Raw genomic sequence first — 25,501 nt, 5'->3', positions numbered from 1 at the left:
TCAGCCTAGGAATGGTTGGAGGGAGGGAGTAAAGGAGGTTTTTGTGTGCGAGGAGCTTGGACTTCCTGTAAGCGTGCATGAGTGTATTTGAGAGGTGTGGATGGTTTTTATGAGTTGACATGCTGTTGGAGGTTAACCATAGAATTGATGAAGGAAAAATGGTGAGTGGTGTGTTGAGGTATCTGTGGAGAGAAAAAACGTTATCCATGGAGGCAAAGAAGGAAATGTATTAGAGTATACTGGTACCAACACTCTCATGTGGGCATGAAGCATGGGTTGTAAATGGTGCAGCGAGGAGGTGGCTGAAGGCAGTGGAGATGTCCTGTGTAAGGGTACTTTGTGGTGTAAATATTATGAAGATAATTCATAGTGTGGAAATTAGGAAGAGGTATGGAATTACTAAAAATATTAGTCAGAGGGATGAAGAGGGGCTGTTGAGGTGGTTTGGTTATTTAGAGAGAATGGAACAAAGTAGAATGACTTGTTGAGTGTATAAATCTGTAGAGGAAGGAAGGCAGGGTAGGGGTCATCCCCAAAAAAGTTGGAGGGAGGGGGTAAAGGAGGTTTTGTGGGTGAGGGGCTTGGACTTCCATCCAGCGTGTGTGAGTGTGTTAGGAGTGAATGGAGACAGATTGTTTTTGTGACGTGATGAGCTGTTGGAGTGTGAGCAGGGTAATATTTTGTGAAGGGATTCAGGGAAACCGGTTAGCCGGACTTGAGTCCTGGAAATAGTACAATGCCTGCACTTTAAAGAGGGATTTGGGATATTGGCAGTGTGGAGGGACTTCTAAACTGTCATATCTGAACATTTCTGCAAAGACAGGGATTATGTGTGAGTGATGGTGAAAGTATTGAATGAAGATGAAAGTTTTTTCTTTCTTTTTGGGTTTTCTCAGTGGGAAATGGCCGGTGTTAAAAAAAAAAATAATTTATTAGGAGTCGGAGTTGGTACATTTTTACCAAATCTAACTCTGACTCCAGTAACCCAAGAATTGCTTCCGACTCTGAGTCCATGGCCCTGCTTGAAAATCTTATTTTTCTTACAGAACCTGACTTATGAAAAGAGTAAATATTCACCATTTCATGCCTACAGCCAATCAAAAGCCTGCAACATTTTGTTCACCAAGTATTTAGCTGAAATGCTAAAAGGAACTGGTGAGTACAGGAAATAACTGTGCTTAATTTAATTTTAGTTGGTTTTCAGGTAATTTTGTTTAATCAGTTTCACTTCTTGTGTTCTTTTGTACAATATGTGTGTGAGTTTTATCCATGGGGAAGTGGAATAAAAATCTTTTCTCTGTAAGCCATGCGTGTTGTAAAAGTCAACTAAAATGCCAGGAACAATGGGCTAGTAACCCCTTTTCCTGTAATAATTACTAAAAATAATAATAAGAAAATTGTCAAAGTGGGAAGTCTGAATGTGCGTGGATGTTGTGCAAATGATAAGAAAGAGATGATTGTGGATGTTATGAATGAGAAGAAGCTGGATGTCCTGGCTTTAAGTGAAACAAAGATGACGAGGGTCGGAGAGTTTCAGTGGAGAGGAATAAATGGGATTAGGTCAGGGGTTTCAAATAGAGTTAGAGCTAAAGAAGGAGTAGCAATAATGTTGAAGGATAAGCTATGGCATGAAAAGAGGGAGTATAAATGTATTAATTCACGGATTATGTGGAGTAAAATAAAGGTTGGATGTGAAAAGAGGGTTATAGTAAGTGTATATGCACCTGGAGAAGAGAGAAGTGTAGAGGAGAGAGAGAGATTTTGGAAAATGTTATTGAATGCATGGGGAGTTTTGAACCAAGTGTGAGAGTAATGGTGGTTGGGGATCTCAATGCTAAAGTGGGCAAAAATGTTGTAGAGGGAGTAGCAGGTAAATTTGGGGTGCCAGGGGTAAACGAAAATGGGGAGCCTTTAATTGAGCTATGTGTAGAAAGAGGTTTGGTAATAAGTAATACATATTTTATGAAGAAGAGGATAAATAAATATACAAGGTATGATATAGCACATAATGAAAGTAGTTTGTTTGATTATGTATTGGTGGATAAAAGGTTGATGGGTAGGCTCCAGGATGTACACGTTTATAGAGGGGCAACTGATATATAGGATCATTATTTAGTTGTAGCTACAGTTAGAGTAAGAGGTAGATGGGAAAAGAGGAAAATGGCAACAACAAGTAAGAGAGAGGTGAAAGTGTATAAACTAAGGGAGGAGGAAGTTCGGGTGAAATATAAGCAACTATTGGCAGAAAGGAAAGGTGGGCTGGTGCAAGTATGAGTAGTGAGGGGGTTGAAGAGAGTTGGAATAGTTTTAAAAATGCAGTATTAGAATGTGGGGAAGAAGTTATTGGTTATAGGAGGGTGGATGCAGGAGGAAAGAGGAGTGACTGGTGGAATGATGAAGTAAAGGGTGAGATAAAAGAGAAAAAGTTAGCTTATGAGAGGTTTTTACAAAACAGAAGTGTTATAAGAGAGTAGATTATATGGAGAGTAAAAGAAAGATGGAAAGAGTGATGAGAGAGTGCAAAAGGAGAGCAGATGATAGAGTGGGAAAGGTGCTGTCAAGAAATTTTAATGAAAATAAGAAAAATTTTTGGAGTGAGTTAAACAAGTTAAGAAAGCCTAGGGAACAAATGGATTTGTCAGTTAAAAACAGAGTAGGGGAGTTAGTAGATGGGGAGATGGAGGAGGTATTGGGTAGATGGTGAGAATATTTCGAGGAACTTTTAAATGTTGACGAAGAAAGGGAGGCGGTAATTTCATACAGTGGCCAGGGAGGTATACCATCTTTTAGGAGTGAAGAACAGGATGTGAGTATGGGGGAGGCGCATGAGGCATTGCATAAAATGAAAGGGGGTAAAACAGCTGGAACTGACGGGATCATGACAAAAATGTTAAAAGCAGGGGGGGGGGGGGTATAGTGTTGGGGTGGTAGGTATTTTTGTTTAATAAATGTATGAAAGAGGGGAAGGTACCTTGGGATTGGCAGAGTAAATGTATAGTCCTTTTATATAAAGGGAAGGGGAACAAAAGAGATTGTAAAAATTATAGAGGAATAAGTTTACTGAGTATACCAGGAAAATTGTATGGTAGGGTTATACTAATTGAAAGAATTAGAAGTAAGACAGAATGTAGGATTGTGGATGAGCAAGGAGGTTTTTGAGTGGGTAGGGGATGTGTAGATCAAGTGTTTACATTGAAGCATATATGTGAACAGTATTTAGATAAAGGTAGGGAAGTTTTTATTGCATTTATGGATTTGGAAAAGGCATATGATAGAGTGGGTAGGGGAGCAATGTGGCAGATGTTGCAAGTATATGGAATAGATGGTAGGTTACTAAATGCTGTAAAGAGTTTTTGTGAGGATAGTGAGGCTCAGGTTAGGGTGTGTAGAAGAGAGGGAGACTACCATAGTGACATTACACAGGGATGTGTAATGTCACTATGGTTGTTTAATATATTTATAGATGGGGCTGTAAAAGAAGCAAATGCTAGGGTGTTCAGGAGAGGGGTGGGATTAAATTATGGGGAATCAAATACAAAATGGGAATTGACACAGTTGCATTTTGCTGATGATACTGTGCTTATGGGAGATTCTAAAGAAAAATTGCAAAGGTTAGTGGACGAGTTTGGGAGTGTGTGTAAAGGTAGAAAGTTGAAAGTGAACATAGAAAAGAGTAAGGTGATGAGGGTATCAAATGATTTAGATAGAAAAAAATTGGATATCAAATTGGGGAGGAGGAGTATGGAAGAAGTGTATGTTTTCAGATATTTGGGAGTTGACGTGTCAGCGGATGGATTTATGAAGGATGAGGTTAATCATAGAATTGAGGGAAAAAAGGCGAGTGGTGCGTTGAGGTATATGCGGAGACAAAGAACGTTATCTGTGGAGGCAAAGAAGGGAATGTATGAAAGTATAGTAGTACCAACACTCTTATATGTGTGTGAAGCTTTGGCTGTAAATGCTGCAGCGAGGAGGCGGTTGAAGGCAGTGGAGATGTCCTGTCTAAGGGCTATGTGTGGTGTAAATATTATGCAGAAAATTCGGAGTGTGGAAATTAGGAGAAGGTGTGGAGTTAATAAAAGTATTAGTCTGAGGGCTGAAGACGGGTTGTTGAGGTGGTTTGGTCATTTAGAGAGAATGTATCAAAGTAGAATACCCATAATGCCTAGGCATAATAGAGGCTCTCTTTGCATTGCAACCCACTATTGCAAATACAAAATCTCATTGTACTGTTTGCAAAGACATAAAATAAATAAAATAAAAATAAAAATGACATTGAGAGCGTATAAATCTGTAAGGGAAGAATGGCGGGGTAGGAGTCGTCCTCAAAAAGGTTGGAAGGAAGGGGTAAGGGAGGTTTTGTGGGCGAGGGGCTTGGACTTCCAGCAGCCGTGCTTGAGCGTGTTTGATAGGAGTGAATGGAGACGAATGGTATTTGGGACCTGACAAGCTGTTGGAGTGTGAGCAGGGTAATATTTAGTGAAGGGATTCAGGGAAACTGGTTATTTTTATATAGCCAGACTTGAGTCCTGAAAATGGGAAGTACAATGCCTGCACTCTAAAGGAGGGGTTCGGGATATTGGCAGTTTGGAGGGATATGTTGTGTATCTTTATACGTACAGTATATGTTTCTAAACTGTTGTGTTCTGAGCACTTCTGCAAAAACAGTGATTATGTGTGAGTGAGGTGAAAGTGTTGAATAATGATGAAAATATTTTCTTTTTGGGGATTTTCTTTCTTTTTGGGTCACCCTGCCTCGGTGGGAGACGGCCGACTTGTTAAAAAAAAAAATGCGTGTGTATGTATGTGTATGTGTGTGAGTGTACTCACCTATTTGTGGTTGCAGGGGTCGAGTCCTAGCTCCTGGCCAGTGTGTATGTGAGTATGTGTGTGCATGTGTACATGTGTGTATGTGTATGTGTGAGTGTGTATGTGAGTATGTGTGTGTATGTGTGCATGTGTGTGTATGTGTGCATGTGTGTGTGTGTGTGTGTGTGTGCATGTGTACTCACCTAGTTGTGGCTGCATGCGTGTGTGTACTCGCCTAGTTGTGGTTGCAGGGGTCGAGTCTCAGCTCCTGGCCCCGCCTCTTCACTGGCTGCTACTCAGCCACTCTACCTGCTCTATGAGCTTTATTATACCTCTCCTTAAAGCTGTGTATAGATCCTGCCTCCACTACATCACTTGCCAGACTATTCCACTTCCTAACAACTCTGTGGCTGAAGAAATACTTCTTAACATTCCTTTGACTCATCTGAGTCTTCAACTTCCAGTTGTGACCCCTTGTTTCTGTGTCCCATCTCTGGCACATCCTGTCTCTGTCCACCTTATCTAGTCCATGCAGTATTTTGTATGTTGTTTTCATGTCTCCCCTGACCCTCCTGTCCTCCAGTGTCATCAGACCGATTTACCTTAACCTTTCTCCGTAGGACATTCCCCTTAGCTCTGGAACCAGCCTTGTTGCAAACCTTTGCACTTTCTCTAATTTCTTGACATGCTTGACCAGGTGTGGGTTCCAAACTGGTGCTGTGTACTCCAGTATGGGCCTGACGTACACAGTGTACAGTCTTGAATGATTCCTTACTATTCTCAGGTTTGCCAGATGCCCATATGCCGCAGCAGTTATTTGGTTAATGTGTGCTTCCGGAGACATGCTCGGTATTACACTCACCCCTAGATCTTTCTCCTTGAGTGAAGTTTGCAGTCTTTGGCCGCCCAGCCTATACTCTGTCTGCGATCTTCTTTGCCCTTCCCCGATCTTCGTGACTTTGCATTTGGCGGGGTTAAATTCTAGGAGCCAGTTGCTGGGCCACACGTCCAGCCTGTCCTGGGATTAGTCCCTTTGTAGTTCTGCCTGGTCTTCGATCGAATGAATTCTTCTCATCAACTTCACGTCATCTGCAAACAGGGACACTTCGGAGTCTATTCCTTCCGTCATGTCATTCACAAATACCAGAAACAGCACTGGTCCTAGGACTGACCCCTGTGGGATCCTGCTGGTCACAGGCGCCCACTTTGACACCTCGCCACGTACCATGACTCGCTGCTGTCTTCCTGACAAGTATTCCCTGATCCATTGTAGTGCCTTCCCTGTTATCCCTGCTTGGTCCTCCAGTTTTTGCACTAATCTCTTGTGTGGAACAGTGCCAAACGCTTTCTTGCAGTCCAAGAAAATGCAATCCACCCACCCCTCTCTTTCTCTCTCTCTCTTGTCTTACTGCTGTCACCCTGTCATAGAACTCCAGTAGGTTTGTGACACAGGATTTCCCATCCCTGAAACCATGTTGGTTGCTGTTGATGAGATCATTCCTTTATAGGTGTTCCACCACTCTTCTCCTGATAATCTTGTCCATGACTTTGCATGCTATACATGTCAGTGACACTGGTCTGTAGTATAGTGCTTCCTGTCTGTCTCCTTCTTTAAAGATTGAGATTACATTTGCTGTCTTCCATGCCTCAGGCAATCTCCTTGTTTCGATAGATGTATTGAATATTGTTGTTAGGGGGTACACACACACACACACACACACTGTGTGTGTGTGTGTGTGTGTGTGTGTGTGTGTGTGTGTGTGAGAGTTAGTGAGTGTGAGTTAAGTGTTATATGTTTTACCTTATATTTCCCCTGGCACTGATGATGAGTCATTAATGTCCTTGAAAGTTCTTGCCATCCATCCTCCTGATTTCTGTTATAGTATTTTGATGTCCATGTGTCCTTGTGTATACTAACCAAGTTGTGTTTGTGGGGTTTGAGACTTAGCTCCAGGTTTAATCCTCTTCTAGTTTCATGGGCCCTATCATACCTGTTCTTAAAACTATGTATGGAGTCTGCCTGCCCCTCACTTCTTCATCAAGATCATTCTGCTAAAGAATTATTTCCTGACATTCCTGAGGCTCATCTGTCTTTAACTTCCAATTGTGTTCCCGAAAACTTCAGTAAACTGCACTGTTTTAAATACAGCCTCTCTTCACTTAGCAGTGTACTTATTTACCAACGCCTCGGACTTACGATGGGCTCTGACCAGTATGCATGCCTAAATAATGTATATTAGAGCTGATTTCCTTATTCTTTTTATCACAATATACAGTACACTACTGTATAAACGTTTAAAAATATACCAGAAATGTTATAAATGGTGCAAAGGTGACATTGAAACAATATCAAAGATAGTTGACACAAACTACCATTATGTATGCTCTTCACTTAGTGACGAATTTGTTTACCGATGTGGTTTTAGGAGCGGAACTCCGTTATTAAGTAAGGAGAGGCTGTGCATAGTGTCTTGCATTTCATTGTGATTGTAATCTAAGCTATACTGCTGATATTTTTGTCATTGTTTTTTATAGGGGTGGTGGTGAATGCACTTTGCCCAGGCCTTGTGAGAACAGATATCTTCCAAAAGTCTGGTGGCTTCTATATTGGCAAGATCTTTAGAGTCCTTGCTCCAATTATGGGAAAGGTAGGGGAAGAAAATGAGCATTGTGTTTTTGAAGATTGCTCTGCATGTAATATCTTGAGCTGAAGTTGTTTTCATTTAATGATCATTATTCAATCTTTGGCAGACTGCATTGCAAGGTGCCCAGACTATTATTCATCTGGCAATCTCAGAGGAAGCTGCTACTATTTCAGGAAAATTCTTTGAGAATTGTAAGGTCAGTGCTTAGCCTGAATTTACTTTGGATTTTAGTAAGGAAGCATTAGTATTTTTTCTTAGCAAGTAGCTACTCTTGCAGAATAACATTACTTTCAGTAATGTAAACTACTGGAAACTTTTATGCTTTCAGATACTTTAATTTGCTTGTCCAGTTAATTATTTATTTTTTTTTTTTTTAATATTGTGTGAATTTGATTTGTACAGGGTGTCCACAAAAACACTCACTGATTTCAAACAGGTATAACATGTAACTTTATTGTAAAAATCTTTCACAGTTAGTAGCTTCAGATGCAGGAGTTCATTCAGTTTCATGTGGTATAGGGTAGCATTAAAGGCACTCAATGTGCGCCCCTCTGGTTGCTCGGCAAACATCGATGCAATAGTCCAGTTTGGTCTAGACGCTTTGCAGCATATCTGGAATTATCATGCAAACTGCTTCGGTGATCGAAATTTTAGGCTCCTCCAGGATTGCAGGTAGTGGTGGTACATAAACTGTGCTCTTCACATACCCCCAAAGAAGGAAGTCACAAACAGTTAGGTCCAGTGACCTCTACAAGTGGCCTGCGAGGTCACCAGACCTAACTGTTTGTGACTACTTTCTTTGGGGGTATGTGAATAGCACAGTTTACGTACTGCCACTGCCTGCAACCCTGAAGGAGCTGAAAATTTCAATCACTGAAGCAGTTTGCATGGTAACTCCAGATATGCTACAGAGCGTCTGGACTGAACTGGACTATCGCATCAATGTTTGCTGGGCAACCAGAGGGGCGCACATTGAGTGCTTTTAATGCTACCTTATACCACATGAAACTGAATGAAATCCTGCATCTGAAGCTACTAACTGTGAAAGATTATTACAATAAAGTTATATATTATACCTGTTTGAAATCAGGGAGAGTTTTTGTGGACACACTGTATTTTAAAATAGACAAATCTTAAGAATTATTTTTTTATAATATATATAAAAATTAAATTTACACTTTTATTTAATAATTTGTTATTTTATTTATCTTACAACCAGATATGCATTTTTATATCCAAGGATCCTTAAAAGGTATTTGTAGCTCCCTGGTCCTAACCAGTCAGGCTTCTATAAGCATAAGCCAACAATAAACCTGGTGACCCACCCACATTATTATAATATGTTTACAAGAAAATGTTAAACTATTATGGTTTTACTAGTCAGTGATGCAGTGCTGTATGACCCTTATGGGTTTAGTGCTTAGTTATGATTATAATAATAATACTACCAGTTATTGGCAAATGGTCGTAGCAGTAGCAGCTGTGATTGACTTAATACATTATCTTTGACACTGAAGTGCAAAAATGTCATGTTCTCTACTGAAACAGATATTTGTCAGTAATGATATTACACACCCTAGGTAGTAGGTTGGTAGACAGCAACTGCCCAGGGAGGTACTACCGTCCTGCCAAGCGAGTGTAAAATGGAAGCCTGTAATTGTTTTACACGATGGTAGGATTGCTGGTGTCTTTTTTTTCTGTCTCATACACATGCAAGATTTCAGGTACATCTTGCTACTTCTACTTTCACTTAGGTCACAATACACATACATGTACAAGCATATATATACACACCTCTCTGGGTTTTCTTCTATTTTCTTTCTAGTTCTTGTTCTTGTTTATTTCCTCTTACCTCCATGGGGAAGTGGAACAGAATTCTTCCTCCCTAAGCCATGCATGTTGCAAGAGGCGACTAAAATGCCAGGAGCAAGGGGCTAGTAACCCCTTCTCCTGTATATATTACTAAATGTAAAAGGAGAAACTTTTGTTTTTCCTTTTGGGCCACCCCGCCTCAGTGGGATACAGCCAGTGTGTTGAAAGAAGAAGAAAGATATTACACACATTATTAATAGTCACAAAAGGCTCTAAATTGTATGGATCATTGAGTGCTATCATTACAATGCTCAGAGCTGGGTCTGCCAATTAATCAAACTTTAAAATAAATTTAAAAGCCATCGCAAGTTTAATAAATCAGTATAAGTTAGTCAAACAAGAAGAATAGCCACTATGATAAAGGAAAATTTTTTCTTACCCATACAGTATATTATCAGTCATAAGTTGACTTGTGTATTGTAAGTTACATAGCTTCTACCTTAAGTCAAAGGGGGTATATAACTAAGCAGTTCTGGGAATTTCATTGCTTTTGTTGCCTAATCTCATATCACAATAGTATTAAGAAAAACACAGAAAAGTAAACTGTATGCTGTATGTAAGTAATAGTTTGTAAGATTTACTTTCCATATTACGTGTTCATGAGACAAAGATTACAAGCAATCCTACTAGAGAACATTTAACAGGCTTTTGTTTCAAATTCATGTGATAAGATGGGTGTTGAAGTATGCCTGGAGAGTACAGAATGGATGTTGGAATGCTTTGGGAGAGTATAGAATGGATGTTAGATTGCTTTGGGAGAGTATAGAGTGGATGTTAGATTGCTTTGGGAGAGTATAGAATTCAATTCAAAGTTTATTCTCTATAAGGATTACAATGCTGAGTTTACAGAATTTGGTTATTGTGTGGTTTACATGTAGTAAAATAATAATTACTGAGTGTACCACTAGAACACCTAGCATGGCTAGGCATTTCGGGCAGACTTAGATTAAATCTTAAGTTTAAAATATTACAAAATTATGAGGTAAGTTGGTATTATGGCTAAGTGACTAAATACTAGTTTGTGAGTTTAGCAATGTGAATGCTTTTGTTTTGTTTTGGATGTTGGAGTGCTCTGGGAGAGTATACAGTGGACCCCCGGTTAACGATATTTTTTCACTCCAGAAGTATGTTCAGGTGCCAGTACTGACAGAATTTGTTGTCATAAGGAATATTGTGAAGTAAATTAGTCCATTTCAGATCCCCAAACATACACGTACAAATGCACTTACATAAATACACTTACATAATTGGTCGCATTCGGAGGTGATCGTTATGCGGGGGTCCACTGTAGAATGGATGTTGATAGTTGCTGTCTGTCAGCCAGCTATCTCTTGGTATGCTTAGTATTTTCAATCCATTATTTATAGATGGGGTTGTAAGAGAAGTAAATGCGAGGGTCTTGGCAAGAGGCGTGGAGTTAAAAGATAAAGAATCACACACAAAGTGGGAGTTGTCACAGCTGCTCTTTGCTGATGACACTGTGCTCTTGGGAGATTCTGAAGAGAAGTTGCAGAGATTGGTGGATGAATTTGGTAGGGTGTGCAAAAGAAGAAAATTAAAGGTGAATACAGGAAAGAGTAAGGTTATGAGGATAACAAAAAGATTAGGTGATGAAAGATTGAATATCAGATTGGAGGGAGAGAGTTGGAGGAGGTGAACGTATTCAGATATTTGGGAGTGGACGTGTCAGCGGATGGGTCTATGAAAGATGAGGTGAATCATAGAATTTGAGGGAAAAAGAGTGAGTGGTGCACTTAGGAGTCTGTGGAGACAAAGAACTTTGTCCTTGGAGGCAAAGAGGGGAATGTATGAGAGTATAGTTTTACCAACGCTCTTATATGGGTGTGAAGCGTGGGTGTTTTTTTATAAACTTGAAGCAGTTAGGTAAGTTTTTTAGTTTTGTTTACAGTTCGCTAGATTTTGAATTTTCTTTAAACTGGATAGGTAAATCAGTTTAAATATGGTTAGGTTAAATGTTTTATTTTAATATGTTTGGTTAGTCTTTTTAAGTTATATTTAACTTTTACTATGTAGGTTGGAATAGGAAACTTAGGGGTGGTTCTGTCAGACTGTGGAAATTGTGATTCAGAAGGAAGTCACATGATGTCAGCATGACATGGGAGCCTTACTATAACTGGTGGTATATATCAGGATTACACTGTTAACACTTCTACTCTTGGTTGTCCCAACAACATTGGATTATTGGCATGATTGTAATCTGAAAGTATTGTATGTACAAATACTGCAGTTTTTCCTATTTATAGGTGTCAGACAACGTATCAGAACTGGTTTGTGATATAGGGTTGGCCAAGAAATTGTGGGAGGCCAGTGAAGATTATGTTAATCTCCAGCCTGAGGAACACTACAAGTTCTATTAATACAACTTTACATATTCAACATAAGTGACCAATGAGAAATATCACAAATTTAAATTCTAAACAAATATAGGGGTAAAGTCATTACGTCTGTTACTGCATTTTCTAGGTATAGAACGTTCTGATGTATTGGTCTGCAAATTTTATTAAATTTATGTATTATTAAAATGGGAAAGCACTAACCCCTAGGGTTCATAGAGTACCTGGGGAATGAAAGATATGTAATCAGATTTTATCAAAGGAATGGTACACTAGTTCCACTCCCTTTACCAAAGAGCACTTCATCAGCATAATTTTACGTAGCATAGCATAATCTTATCCAGCCTTTTGGCTTAGCGCTTCTTTTTGATTATAATAATAATTATCCAGCCTTTATAGGATAAGGCTGAATTTAGTTCATATATAGCCCTTCATCATTAAAATATACTCCTAGAGGAGGGCCCTTGATACTGGCGAGGAGCTCTTGATCTAATGAATTAAACCCGTCCGTACCTTCCTTAGGTCAAACCCGATTCCATCCGTTTCCCCAGGTGCTGTATGACCTCTGTAGGGATAGGGTTTCCTCATAAATATGTTATTATAAAAAAGATGCGCTAAACCCACTTGGGTAATACAGCGCTGCATAAATATAATAGTGGTAATAAAATACATTATAATGTGAATGTTTATTTTGTGATGTTCTGACTGATTTTTGCTAAGATTATTATAATAAACACTTCGCTTGTTAAGTAAATTGATTGTTGCCTAATAGCCAAGTTTATAAATTCACAAGACATTTGCATGTTTCTCTGCTCTAGTAGTGTATATACAGGTGAATAATGTAGAGTATACTGGAAAAAATAAGTTGTACAAAATAGCATGTGGTACAATAAAAATGATTTTGAATATTAACGTTTTATTAACATTCTGCAAGATAAGTGAACACATCAGTGCAGTATGAAGTACCTAAAATTTTAATAGGCTCAATAGAAACAAATATGAAAAAAAAATTATTTACATTAAAATGGTATAAAATACTGACAGGTTGTTAGGTAAGACACATATGCAACAGTTAGTTAGGTATCTTTATTTCGAAACGTTTTTGCCTACACAGTAGGCTTCTTCAGTCGAGTACAGAAAAGTTGATAGAAGCAGAAGAGACTTGAAGACGATGTAATCAGTCCATCACCCTTGAAGTTTTGAGGTGGTCAGTCTCTCAGCCTGGAGAAGAGTATTGTTCCACAGTCTGAAACAATATTGTTTCAGACTATGGAACAATACTCTTCTCCAGACTGAGGGACTGACCACCTCAAAACTTCAAGGGTGATGGACTGATTACATCGTTTTCAAGTCTCTTCTGCTTCTATCAACTTTTCTGTACTCGACTGAAGAAACCTACTGTGTAGGCGAAACGTTTCAAAATAAAGATACCTAACTGTTGCATGTGTCTTACCTAACAAAATTATTTACACACACTTCAGAGATGATTTATCCACTCAATTTTTAAAATTAACAGATCATATCAACATTCTGCTTTTCTTAATTCCTTTTTTAATCTCTTCTCTAATTTCTGCTTCTTTTTCTCTGCATTCATCTTTTTTAGGGCCTCCTTTACTTTAGATATATCTTGCACTTTATATTTGAAAAATACGGATGCTTCTAGGCCTGGTAGTACTTTCAGATGTGTAGCAATAATGGACCTTTCTCCCAAGTAATCTTGAAAATCTTCAGCAGCAGAAATCAGATCTAATGCTGCCTCAGGAGTCAAGTGATCTAGTACCTTCCTTGGTACTTTCACTTCACGAGCCTCTTTCCCAAGCACCTGCAAAAGGGAATATTGTGCAGATAGATGTTAATGAATTTTCTCTACACACTGTACCTTCAATCCTTCCCTAAATTCTTAACTACTTTTCCTTAGGAGAGGTGCCTCAATGACAGTGAGGGGCTCTTGATTCAAGGAATTGAAGCTATTCTTCCCCTGCTTGGATCAAATGATTACAGAAAGATATAAGAGAACCTTACATTGGCACAAGGTTTTACACTGTGAACTATCATATACTTGAGAAAGCTCCCAGTGGGTGAAAAGCTGTACAAATAAAACATTACAGTATTTGCTGTCTTCATACTATCATATGTTTTTACCATTCCAATGGGAATGGTGCAGTTGGAGGGCAATCTGAATTTGATGTCAGCACACCTCTGGAAAGACAGCAATTGAATGAATGTTGGTGAATATGTTTTCTTCATTAGGTTACCCTTACCTTGGCAGGAGATAGCATTGAGTTAAAAAAAAAAAAAATTATACTAACCGAATACTTAAGAGAAAGAGGATATTCTTGATCAACTTCAGGCCACTGCTGCTCTAGTAGGGCAAGGTCCTGAAAAAGATACATAAAAATTATTTCTCAGTGTGTTATTTGGCCTTGCAGCTTTTCAGTGTGAACATGATTGTCCAAGAACCAGGATAACATGTCCAAACTGCCCACTCAGAATTCTCTAACGGTGTTTTTTTCCTCAGTCTTCATAGAGCACTGAATCATTTTGAGGAAGCTTGTATTACATAGTTTTCTTCACACCCTCTAGGTCATAAAAATTATATTCACCAAAATGCACTAAACCCATATGAGGCATACAGCAAGAGATGGAGTCATTAAAATTGAGGACTAATAACCTATCCCATGGTCATGTTGTATTTTGACATGGCTAGAGCTGTATTTTGATAGGGCTAGAGTTTACATAAAATCATAGTTTGATTTTACATAAACTCTAGCCATGACTGAGAGCTAAACACTTGGGTAAAATACAGTGTTGCAATGCTTAAAAATTTAAAATGTGTACAGTATACTTTTTGTTTTTGCTGTGCTATGTTTCTTAAAGAATTTTGGAAGTCATGAATGATGAGCAGTGTAGGGAAATCCAGAGTATATCTCAGAAATTTTCAAACACAATCATATCCCCAGTGCTGCATTTTTCGGTAAAGAGCCACTCTGAAATCTGTCTTCCTGGTTTAATTTCAGTTCTGTTATTGCTCTTCATCCATAATCTCAAATACTTCTTCACTTTCTCTTTATTATTTTTTTTTTATCATCACACTGGCCGATTCCCACCAAGGCAGGGTAGCCCGAAAAAGAAAAACTTTCAATATCATTCACTCCATCACTGTCTTGCCAGAAGGGTGCTTTACACTACAGTTTTTAAACTGCAACATTAACACCCCTCCTTCAGAGTGCAGGCACTGTACTTCCCATCTCCAGGACTCAAGTCCGGCCTGCCGGTTTCCCTGAACCCCTTCATAAATGTTACTTTGCTCACACTCCAACAGCACATCAAGTATTAAAAACCATTTGTCTTCATTCACTCCTATCAAACACGCTCACGCATGCCTGCTGGAAGTCCAAGCCCCTCGCACACAAAACCTCCTTTACCCCCTCCCTCCAACCTTTCCTAGGCCGACCCCTACCCCGCCTTCCTTCCACTACAGACTGATACACTCTTGAAGTCACTCTGTTTCGCTCCATTCTCTCTACATGTCCGAACCACCTCAACAACCCTTCCTCAGCCCTCTGGACAACAGTTTTGGTAATCCCGCACCTCCTAACTTCCAAACTACGAATTCTCTTTATGATTATTATTACATTCGTGAAGAGTTGCTAAACCCTTGTGGTTCATACAGCAACTGGGGAATGGGAGGCAATCAGGTTATATCCAAGAAAAAAAAAGGGCAGCTCCAGTTCTTTGGACCAAGAGTCCTTCAGCATCAAGGACTGCCCCCTGAAAGTATCATAGGGATCAAGAAAAACAAGGGTGAAGAATTCTTTTTTAAGTGAGTTTGTTTAGATCCCTCCATGACTCCTGTTATAACATGAATAAAAGCACTATAATGTAACATTCTTTGGTTTCCATTGTATTGTTGGTTGTACACAACCAACAATACAGCATACTTTTTGGGAAAATGCACTATACAGTAAATGCTTGATGTAACAGATCTTGATTTATCATACAGTATACAGTAAACCTTTGATTTAATGAACTCTGGAAGTATTGGACAAATCTGCTGGGTCAGTTAATTTAGAAACAAAGTCTGTCATTATGATCATGGCAAAATAATCCCATCTCTATCCACCATAATGTATATTACCTGCCACACACTCTTCTATTAATCCATTAAATTGAAGGTTTACTACCATAAATTCAAAACGTTATACAGTATATAAAAAATATTTAACTTAATAAAATAAATTCAGAAATACAGACCTTATTAATGTGTGAAGAATTAGCAACACTACAGAATCCTGCCCAAAGCTCACTGGCAAAGTGTGGAGCTAAGGGGCTCAACATAATGATCAGAGCTCCCAATGTTCTCTCAAATTCCTCAGATAACATCAGGCAGTTTGGTACTTTCTGAAGAGAGAGAGAGAACATTGTATACATTATTTTAAGTTATAAAATATGCATGTATTGTAATAAAGTGAGAATTAACCAAAGAAATGTATTCAAGATGTCATCAATAGCCTTCCAATATCTATCTATCTATCTATCTATCTCTCTCTCTATATCTCTCTCTCTATATCTCTCTATATCTCTCTCTCTCTCTCTCTCTCATGATTTTCTTATATCAACATTAAAACCAAGTGGAACAAGTCAGTGTTTACAGGGATAAGGCCTTTCAAGCACAAAATGAGCCTAAATATGAAAAATTAAAAAGTTAAATTTTATATTATTCGTAAATTACAGATTAACAAGACCTGCATGTAATAATGTGATCCTTGCAAGCTTAGGGACTCGACTGTAAATGTATTAAGAATAATTAAAGATACTTGGAGAAGTTTATGAGCAACTTACCCTCAGACTGCTAGTTAGCCCTTGCATGAAAGAGATGGCAACACTCAACTGATGTGTATACTCAAAAACATACGTAATGCTCCGTACATAGCGGTTGCGGCTCTTCCAGAGGAACTGTGTGTGCTCCTGTGTTCCTTCTAGGCTGTAAGATGTAGGAAAATAACATATCTTACAGCCAACAATATTTTTTATAACAAATGAATAAATGAATGAATTCATGTACAGTGGACCCCCGCATAACGATCACCTCCGAATGCGACCAATTATGTAAGTTTATTTATGTAAGTGCGTTTGTACGTGTATGTTTGGGGGTGTGAAATGGACTAATCTACTTCACAATATTCCTTATGGGAACAAATTCGGTCAGTACTGGCACCTGAACATACTTCTGGAGTGAAAAAATATCGTTAACCGGGGGTCCACTGTATATTATACATACAGTATACATATACAGCAGGACCCCTGTATCTGTGGGGAATACATTCCAAGGACCTGCCGTGGAAATGAAACTGCAGTTAGTAACAAATCCTATATATATGTTCTATACTTTTTTTTTTTTTTCAACAAGTTGGCCATCTCCCACCGAGGCAGGGTGACCCAAAAAAGAAAGAAAATCCCCAAAAAGAAAATGTTTTCATCATTCAACACTTTCACCACACTCACACATAATCACTGTTTTTGCAGAGGTGCTCAGAAGACAACAGTTTAGAAGCATATACGTATAAAGATACACAACATATCCCTCCAAACTGCCAATATCCCAAACCCCTCCTTTAAAGTGCAGGCATTGCACTTCCCATTTCCAGGACTCAAGTCCGACTATATGAAAATAACCGGTTTCCCTGAATCCCTTCACTAAATATTACCCTGCTTACACTCCAACAGATCGTCAGGTCCCAAGTACCATTCGTCTCCATTCACTCCTATCTAACACGCTCACGCACGCTTGCTGGAAGTCCAAGCCCCTTGCCCACAAAACGTCCTTTACTCCCTCTCTCCAACCCTTTCGAGGACGACCCCTACCTCGCCTTCCTTCCCCTATAGATTTATATGCTTTCCATGTCATTCTACCTTGATCTATATATATATCTATATATATAGATAGAGGAGCAATGTGGCAGATGTTGCAGGTATATGGAATAGGTGGTAAGTTATTAAATGCTGTAAAGAGTTTTTATGAGGATAGTGAGGCTCAGGTTAGGGTGTGTAGAAGAGAGGGAGACTACTTCCCGGTAAAAGTAGGTCTTAGACAGGGATGTGTAATGTCACCATGGTTGTTTAATATATTTATAGATGGGGTTGTAAAGGAAGTAAATGCTAGGGTGTTCGGGAGAGGGGTGGGATTAAATTTTGGGGAATCAAATTCAAAATGGGAATTGACACAGTTACTTTTTGCTGATGATACTGTGCTTATGGGAGATTCTAAAGAAAAATTGCAAAGGTTAGTGGATGAGTTTGGGAATGTGTGTAAAGGTAGAAAGTTGAAAGTGAACATAGAAAAGAGTAAGGTGATGAAGGTATCAAATGATTTAGATAAAGAAAAATTGGATATCAAATTGGGGAGGAGGAGTATGGAAGAAGTGAATGTTTTCAGATACTTGGGAGTTGACGTGTCGGCAGATGGATTTATGAAGGATGAGGTTAATCATAGAATTGATGAGGGAAAAAAGGTGAGTGGTGCGTTGAGATATATGTGGAGTCAAAAAACGTTATCTATGGAAGCAAAGAAGGGAATGTATGAAAGTATAGTAGTACCAACACTCTTATATGGGTGTGAAGCTTGGGTGGTAAATGCAGCAGCGAGGAGACGGTTGGAGGCAATGGAGATGTTCTGTTTAAGGGCAATGTGTGGTGTAAATATGCAGAAAATTCGGAGTGTGGAAATTAGGAAAAGGTGTGGAGTAATAAAAGTATTAGTCAGAGTTCAGAAGAGGGGTTGTTGGGGTGGTTTGGTCATTTAGAGAGAATGGATCAAAGTAGAATGATATGGAAAGCACATAAATCTATAGGGGAAGGAAGGCGGGGTAGGGGTCATCCTCGAAAGGGTTGGAGAGAGAGGGTAAAGGAGGTTTTGTGGGCGAGGGGCTTGGACTTCCAGCAAGCGTGCGTGAACGTGTTAGGAGTGAATGGAGACGAATGGTACTTGGGACCTGACGATCTGTTGGAGTGTGAGCAGGGTAATATTTAGTGAAGGGATTCAGGGAAACCGGTTATTTTCATATAGTCGGACTTGAGTCCTGGAAATGGGAAGTACAATGCCTGCACTTTAAAGGAGGGGTTTGGGATATTGGCAGTTTGGAGGGATATGTTGTGTATCTTTATATGTATATGCTTCTAAACTGTTGTATTCTGAGCACCTCTGTAAAAACAGTGATAATGTGTGAGTGTGGTAAAAGTGTTGAATAATGATGAAAGTATTTTCTTTTTGGGGATTTTCTTTCTTTTTTGGGTCACCCTGCCTCGGTGGGAGACAGCCGACTTGTTGAAAAAAAAAAAATCTTTTATAAAGTTTAATTGATAAATTTGCACAATAAGTGGAGAATTATCACTTTTTAACTGATGGGAAGCACTTCATGGCTTCTCTTAGTCTTTGGAGAACTTTTGTGCTTTGGGACCATTAAGGAAAATTAAGGGTTATTTTCACAACACTGTGATAATGCAGACAGTGAGAATGCTAGAGGCTAACTGGATGCAAGTAAAGTGGGCCAGCATGGGTAGAGAGGACAAAGAGAGAGAAGTCATGTACTGAGTGTACAATTTAAGACTTACGAATCTTTTATTTCTGAAATTTCCCATTTAATATTTTTGGGCCACGGTAAACCGTGGATAACTGAAATCGCGGAAACCGAATCCACAGATATGGGGGTTCTACTGTATTTATGCATACATACACATATATAATGTGTGTGAGATATTACCTACCCTGCAGTATTGGTGGTCAAAAGACGAGTTATGCTCGTGGTATTCCATCTTCAATGTTTAAATTGCACTACCACTACATTTCCATTTTTGTTTAGCATTTTTTGTGAAAACCATTTTATATAGTTTGCTAATCATATACAGTATGTGTAGACTACTTTGACATGTATCAGCATAAATTTATCTTACTGTAGAGCATTTTTCAAGTAATCTTACTGTGACAGTGTTTTCTCTATAATTCTTCCCTGAAAGTCATGACAAAGGAATCACTTACTGTTTTGGATTTTAAACTGTTAACTATTACTATAAATACTTGTAATGGAAGAAATATGATAAAGTCTTCTGATGGGGGATATCTGACAACTGTTCAGATCTGGTGAGGTCTCAGTGTTGCATTGTCATAGATAGAAGAAGTGGTGGAGGCAGACTCTGTATATAGTTTTAAGAATAGGTACAATAGGACCCAAGAGGCCAGGAGGGAGTAAATCTGGCAAGCAGCAAGTTGAGAGGTGAAACCAGGAGTGACGACTCGACCTTTACATCCACATAAAGGTGAATACATACATTACAATATGCAGTGCTCATCATTAAAGTACGTCAGTTCCCTTCTAAATATCACAAAATAGGTTGTCCCTTACTCTTTAGGGCATCTTTCAACCATCTAAGAAGTGATTAACACATTTTTCAGTGTTCGTGGGGTGAATTCCTCCACGACTTGCAGATGGCATACTAAAGCTGTGAGAGTTGGCTGATACCTTCCACTAGCAGATCTGGCTTTATCTCAGCCCAGAGATTCTCAGTGGGGTTCATGTCAGTGACTGAATCCTGCCCATATTAATTTGTCAATCGCCAAAAATATCCACAAATATCCTTCAAGACCACAGTGTGCAGGAAGACCATAGACATAAAAGTGTCCATCACACAAGTAGCCAGTAGCCATAGGGAATCCTGAGATGTCCAACTTTGAGTTGCCAGGCCAGTACAGGAGGGCCCTGCTTATACAATGGGTTAGGTTCTGGGTTCCGCTGTAAAGCTAAAATTGCTGTAAAGTGAAACAGTCTTTTTTCACTTTCAAATGCATATAAAAGCCCAATAACATGTTTATACAATCTTATATTAAGTGAGCAATATAGCTAGGTCTAAAAATGTGTATACGGACAACACATTACTTACCTTAAAATATTTTCATCCTCAGCTTAAAGTGAGTGGTGAATATATTTATTGTAGGAAGTTCGAATAAATAAAAAATGGGTATAATTGAAAACCGCTGCATTAGTAAAATGCTGTAAAGCAAAGCGCTGTAAAACGGGGCCCTCCTGTATAACTTTTTGTCTCATCAACAAATGTACCAGGGTAGGGCATTACTTTGGATATTAATTTATATCAGGTACCTTCCACAAGCACCGTAGGTCAGCACAGAAAATTTTAACACAAAACATAAACTAGTTACTCATTGCAATTAATAAATTAAAAACCTACATTTGTAAAAGCTAAATCTTACTCTAATGTCATAATTTATAATGAAGAGGTTAATATAGACTTTAGCTGAAAGAGTAACAATCTTCCAGTTAAAATATTATTATATGTATTCATAAGAAAGCACTAAACCCATAAGGGTCATACAGCACCTGAGGAATGGAAGGTATTTAGAGTAAGATGGAGAATAGGATAGCAGATGAACAAGGAGGCTTTAGGAAAGGTAGGGAGTGTGTAGATCAAATGTTTACAGTGAAACATATAAGTGAACAGTATTTAGATAAGGCTAAAGAGGTTTCTGTGGCATTTATGGATTTGGAAAAGGCGTATGACAGAGTGGATGGGTGGGAGGGTGAATGTGGCAGATGTTGCAGGTGTATGGTATAGGAGGTACGTTACTGAAAGCAGTGAAGAGTTTTTACAAGTATAGTGAGGCTCAGTATGTAGGAAAGAGGGAGATTATTTCCCAGTAAAAGTAGGTCTTAGAAAAGGATGTGTGATGTCACCATGGTTGTTCAATATATTTATAGATGGGGTTGTAAGAGAAGTAAATGCAAGGGTCTTGGCAAGAGGTGTGGAGTTAAAAGATAAAGAATCAAACACAAAGTGGGAGTTGTCACAGTTGCTCTTTGCTGATGACACTGTGCATCTGGGAGATTTTGAAGAGAAGTTGCAGAGGTTGGTGGATGAATTTGGTAGGGTATGTAAAAGAAGAAAATTAAAAGTGAATATAGGAAAGAGTAAGGCGATGAGGATAACAAAAAGATTAGGTGATGAAAGATTGGATATCAGATTGGAGGAAGAGAGTATGGAGTACAGGAATGTATTCAGATATTTGGGAGTGGACGTGTCAGCAGATGGGTCTATGAAGGATGAGGTGAATCACAGAATTGATGAGGGAAAAAGGGTGAGTGGTACACTTAGGAGTCTGTGGAGGCAAAGAGCTTTGTCTGTGGAACCAAAGAGGGTAATGTATGAGAGTATAGTTATACCAACAATCTTATATGGGTGTGAAGCATGGGTGATGAATGTTGCAATGAGAAGAAGGCTGGAGGCAGTGGAGATGTCATGTCTGAGGGCAATGTGTGGTGTGAATATAATGCAGAGAATTCGTAGTTTGGAAATTAGGAGGTGTGGGATTACCAAAACTATTATCCAGAGGGCTGAGGAGGGGTTGTTGAGGTGGTTCGGACATGTAGAGTGAATGGAACGAAACAGAATGACTTCGAGAGTGTATAAATCTGTAGTGGAGGGAAGGCGGGATAGGGGTCGGAGGGAGGGAGTAAAGGAGGTTTTGTGTGCGAGGGGCTTGGACTTCCAGCAAGCATGCATGAGCGTATTTGATGGGAGTGAATGGAGACAAATGGTTTTTAATACTTGATGTGCTGTTGGAGTGTAAGCAAAGTAACATTTACGAAGGGATTCAGGGAAACCGGCAGGCCGGACTTGAGTCTTGGAGATGGGAGGTACAGTGTCTGCATTCTGAAGGAGGGGGTGTTAATATTGCAGTTTTATAACTGTAGTGTAAAGGACCACTCTGGCAAGACTGTGATGGAGTGAATGATGATGAAAGTTTTTCTTTTTCAGGCCACCCTAGAGGCCTTGGTGGGAATCGGCCGATGTGTTAATAAAAAAAAAATATAAAAATGGGTTAATCAACAATAGCCTTACCTCAAAGAGACTTTCTCACTATCTTGTGTATTTTTTCGGATGTTTATAAAATCCATAACTGTCAACCACAAACGTTTCTGCCAGTTCAGGATACCAGGAAACGCTAGAAGATAACAAAAAAAAAATACTCCATGTTAAATCTTATCGGACATGAAAATCTAAATAGTTGCATTATAATAAATAATGTTGATAAAATGTATCAATTCATAGTACATTATGTATTGCATGCAGTACGTATCTCAAAATTAAAGATTACTGTTCATGTTTTCTTATTTCACTTCAATTCATACAATAAATTATTACACTACTACATAGTTCATAAACATCAGGGAACAAAACTGGAATGTCTTACTATCTTCAGACCAATTTCTTTGTGAGGATGGAGCAAAGTTGCCTAACATCAGGAGTCTGGTGGTATCTGTGCCATACTTCTGCAGTATTTCCTGTAAACCATATCAGTGTTGGTGAGCAATACAGTTGTATAAAAGGACACAAGTGCAACTAATGTGACATTTTATTGTAGCAACATTTTGCTCTCCAGGACCTTTATCAAGCTCCAGGAACTTTATCAACGTTTCGCTCTCCAGGAGCAAAAACGTAGCCATAATAAAATGTCACATTAGTTGCACTTGTGTTTTTTTTACCTAACATATTGTCGGTAATTCTACTAATATTAATACAATACTGTTGGAGTAGCTTCACCTTCAGTAATTTACAACTAACTTTCCTTTTAATAATTTACAATTAACTTCTCTTCATACTCTTTCTTTACCTTCTCTCCATACACTGTCAGTTCCCATATTAACAATGTATTTGTTAATTCCAAGTTCCACTATGATGATGTTACTTGAGAACATATATTATTTCAAAAAATTTATGAAATCTTTACAAGAGTGAATTACTGTACTTTATTTAAAAATACAGAGGCATTAAAGGAAGATAATCAAGAAAGATCAGACCCACAGACTGTATTTAAAAAAAAAAAAAAAAGATTGTTCAACATTCTGATATAATACCTCAATGTGATATACCATTGTGATGATAAGCACTTCTAAAACAAATGGAATCAATTAATGTACCACTTGCCATCCCTTTGAAACTTCTGTATTTATAATTGTCTTGAACTCATACACAATTATTTACAAACATTATTTCTCAGGCTACAGCAGGATTCAAACCTGCACACTGTGCATGAAAGTATGCTGTGTGGCTAAAGTACTGTGTACTTTGATGCAGTGTGTGCAGGCTTCAATCCTGTTGTAGCCTGAGAGATAATAATTTGGCCTGTTTGTGAACTGTTAAGCATACATAATCATTTATAATTCCCAAATACTTTAAACAGTATATTATCTCTACTTTGTGTAGTCACTATCAATAATACCTGTGGGTCAATACCATTCAGTTTGCTCTTGCTCATTTTTTCGAAGGTAACAACTAAGGGTTCACCTGTTCCAAGTGCCACTGGTGGATCAACTGCAAGAAAAATATGACTTTAAATATTGGAAAAACAGGCTCTCTATCAGTGTTTATATTATTTTACATTTGTGGATTGTACAGTGAAACCTTGGTTTTCGTTTGCCCTGATTTTCATTGAATTTGGTTTTTGACAACCTTTTTCATCAAAATATTGTCCCAGTTTTCGTTCATCACCTTGGTTTTTGTTTGCCGTACCGAACATGTCCGCGCGCCCACACCCAAACAAAGCATCCCATGCACGCATTCTGAGTCAGTCTGGCTTTGTTTCTTGTCAAGTGAACAATGCCCTGTGCATTCATACAAAACATTTCATAATAATCAATTTTTTTTGTGCTTGTTTATTGAGTACGACTGCTAAATAAGCCACCATGGGGCCAAATAAAGTTCCAAGTGCCAGCCCTTTGATAAAGAAGGTGACAAACACGATAGAATTCAAGAAAGATCTTGTAGAAAAGTACGAAAGTGGTGTACGTGTGGTCGATCTCGCCAGGATGTATGGGAAGTCCTCATCAACGATCAATTCCATCCTGGTGAAGAAAAAATAAATCAAGGAATCTGATGTTGCAAAAGGGGTAAGTGTGCTAATGAAACAGAGATCGTAAACAATCGAAGATGTTGAGAAGTTGTTGTTGGTGTGGATCAACGAAAAACAGTTAGCAGAGATAGTGTTGTGGAGGTGATAATTTGCAAAAAGGCAAGGCAGTTGCATGCGGATCTTGTAAAGAATATGCCTGGAATGAGTGCTGCTGTTAGTGAATTTAAGGCCAGCAGAGGCTGGGCCAACAACTTCAAGAAGAGATCTGGCATACAGTGTGTTAAGGTATGGCAAGGTTCCAAGTTTGGACAAACAAGAGTCTTCAATAAAGGTTAAACTGTTCATTTATCCACTAAAATTAGTGCTTTATATTTATTTTTCTTTGTTTTCTGTATGTAAAACTATAGTTATTTTCTATAAAATGTATTTTTCGTTAATATTTTTGGGTGTCTGGAACGGATTAATTGGATTTACATTATTTCTTATAGGAAATATTGCTTTAGTTTTCATCGAATTTGGTTTTCATCACTCTCTGGAACTAATTAAAAACAAAAACCAAGGTTCCACTGTATTTTAAACAATGGATTATGCAGTTCTAATTTGAAATTTTTTAGCACTAAACCCAATTTGAGGATCCAAAACACTTTGTCTTAATCCAACACCTGCTGCATTGTAAAGTTTTCTCTCCCATCTACCTTTCACCTTCATGCATACTTTACTTTTGGTATATAATATTACTGCAATTACAAGATGCAGTTAGATGTTCTTGGTATGCAAATGAGCAAAAATTCCATACAGGCAATGTAGAGGGCAAAAAGCTACATGGAAAATGCAGAAAAAATCTGCAAATGCAGCAAATGCATTTGATAATCTCACTCATGTTGTATTATTACAAAATAAGA

General features: G+C 38.5%; 2 protein-coding genes across 7 annotated transcripts in view; one reads left to right on the top strand and one right to left on the bottom strand.

Moving 5' to 3' along the window:
• LOC128692348 (retinol dehydrogenase 12) overlaps nucleotides 1–12,586 on the top strand; it is a 51,373-nt gene extending 38,787 nt beyond the window's left edge. For all 3 annotated transcript variants that reach the window (XM_053781475.2, XM_053781477.2, XM_053781476.2), the window contains 4 exons: nucleotides 1,047–1,155; nucleotides 7,345–7,457; nucleotides 7,561–7,650; nucleotides 11,591–12,586. In XM_053781475.2, the coding sequence (XP_053637450.1) occupies nucleotides 1,047–1,155; nucleotides 7,345–7,457; nucleotides 7,561–7,650; nucleotides 11,591–11,704 (426 nt within the window). In that variant the 3' untranslated portion in view covers nucleotides 11,705–12,586. The remainder of the gene's footprint in view (nucleotides 1–1,046; nucleotides 1,156–7,344; nucleotides 7,458–7,560; nucleotides 7,651–11,590) is intronic.
• A 427-nt stretch (nucleotides 12,587–13,013) lies between these two features.
• Nucleotides 13,014–25,501, bottom strand: part of LeuRS-m (Leucyl-tRNA synthetase, mitochondrial) — a 31,588-nt gene continuing 19,100 nt past the window's right edge. For 3 of the 4 annotated variants that reach the window (XM_053781471.2, XM_053781470.2, XM_053781472.2), the window contains exons 10-16: nucleotides 23,970–24,061; nucleotides 22,941–23,031; nucleotides 22,589–22,691; nucleotides 16,523–16,664; nucleotides 15,935–16,081; nucleotides 13,990–14,058; nucleotides 13,015–13,502 (exon numbers count right to left, since the gene is read on the bottom strand). In XM_053781471.2, coding sequence (XP_053637446.1) covers nucleotides 13,203–13,502; nucleotides 13,990–14,058; nucleotides 15,935–16,081; nucleotides 16,523–16,664; nucleotides 22,589–22,691; nucleotides 22,941–23,031; nucleotides 23,970–24,061 — 944 coding nt within the window. In that variant the 3' untranslated portion in view covers nucleotides 13,015–13,202. Of the gene's footprint in view, nucleotides 13,503–13,989; nucleotides 14,059–15,934; nucleotides 16,082–16,522; nucleotides 16,665–22,588; nucleotides 22,692–22,940; nucleotides 23,032–23,969; nucleotides 24,062–25,501 lie in introns of all 4 variants that reach the window. The other variant, XM_053781473.2, reaches the window with a different exon arrangement.

Source organism: Cherax quadricarinatus, chromosome 53, assembly GCF_038502225.1.
Source record: "Cherax quadricarinatus isolate ZL_2023a chromosome 53, ASM3850222v1, whole genome shotgun sequence".
Taxonomy (NCBI): Eukaryota; Metazoa; Arthropoda; class Malacostraca; order Decapoda; family Parastacidae; genus Cherax; species Cherax quadricarinatus.
The sequence above is the reverse complement of the archived record's forward strand: the minus strand, read 5'-3'. Positions and strand labels throughout refer to the sequence as shown.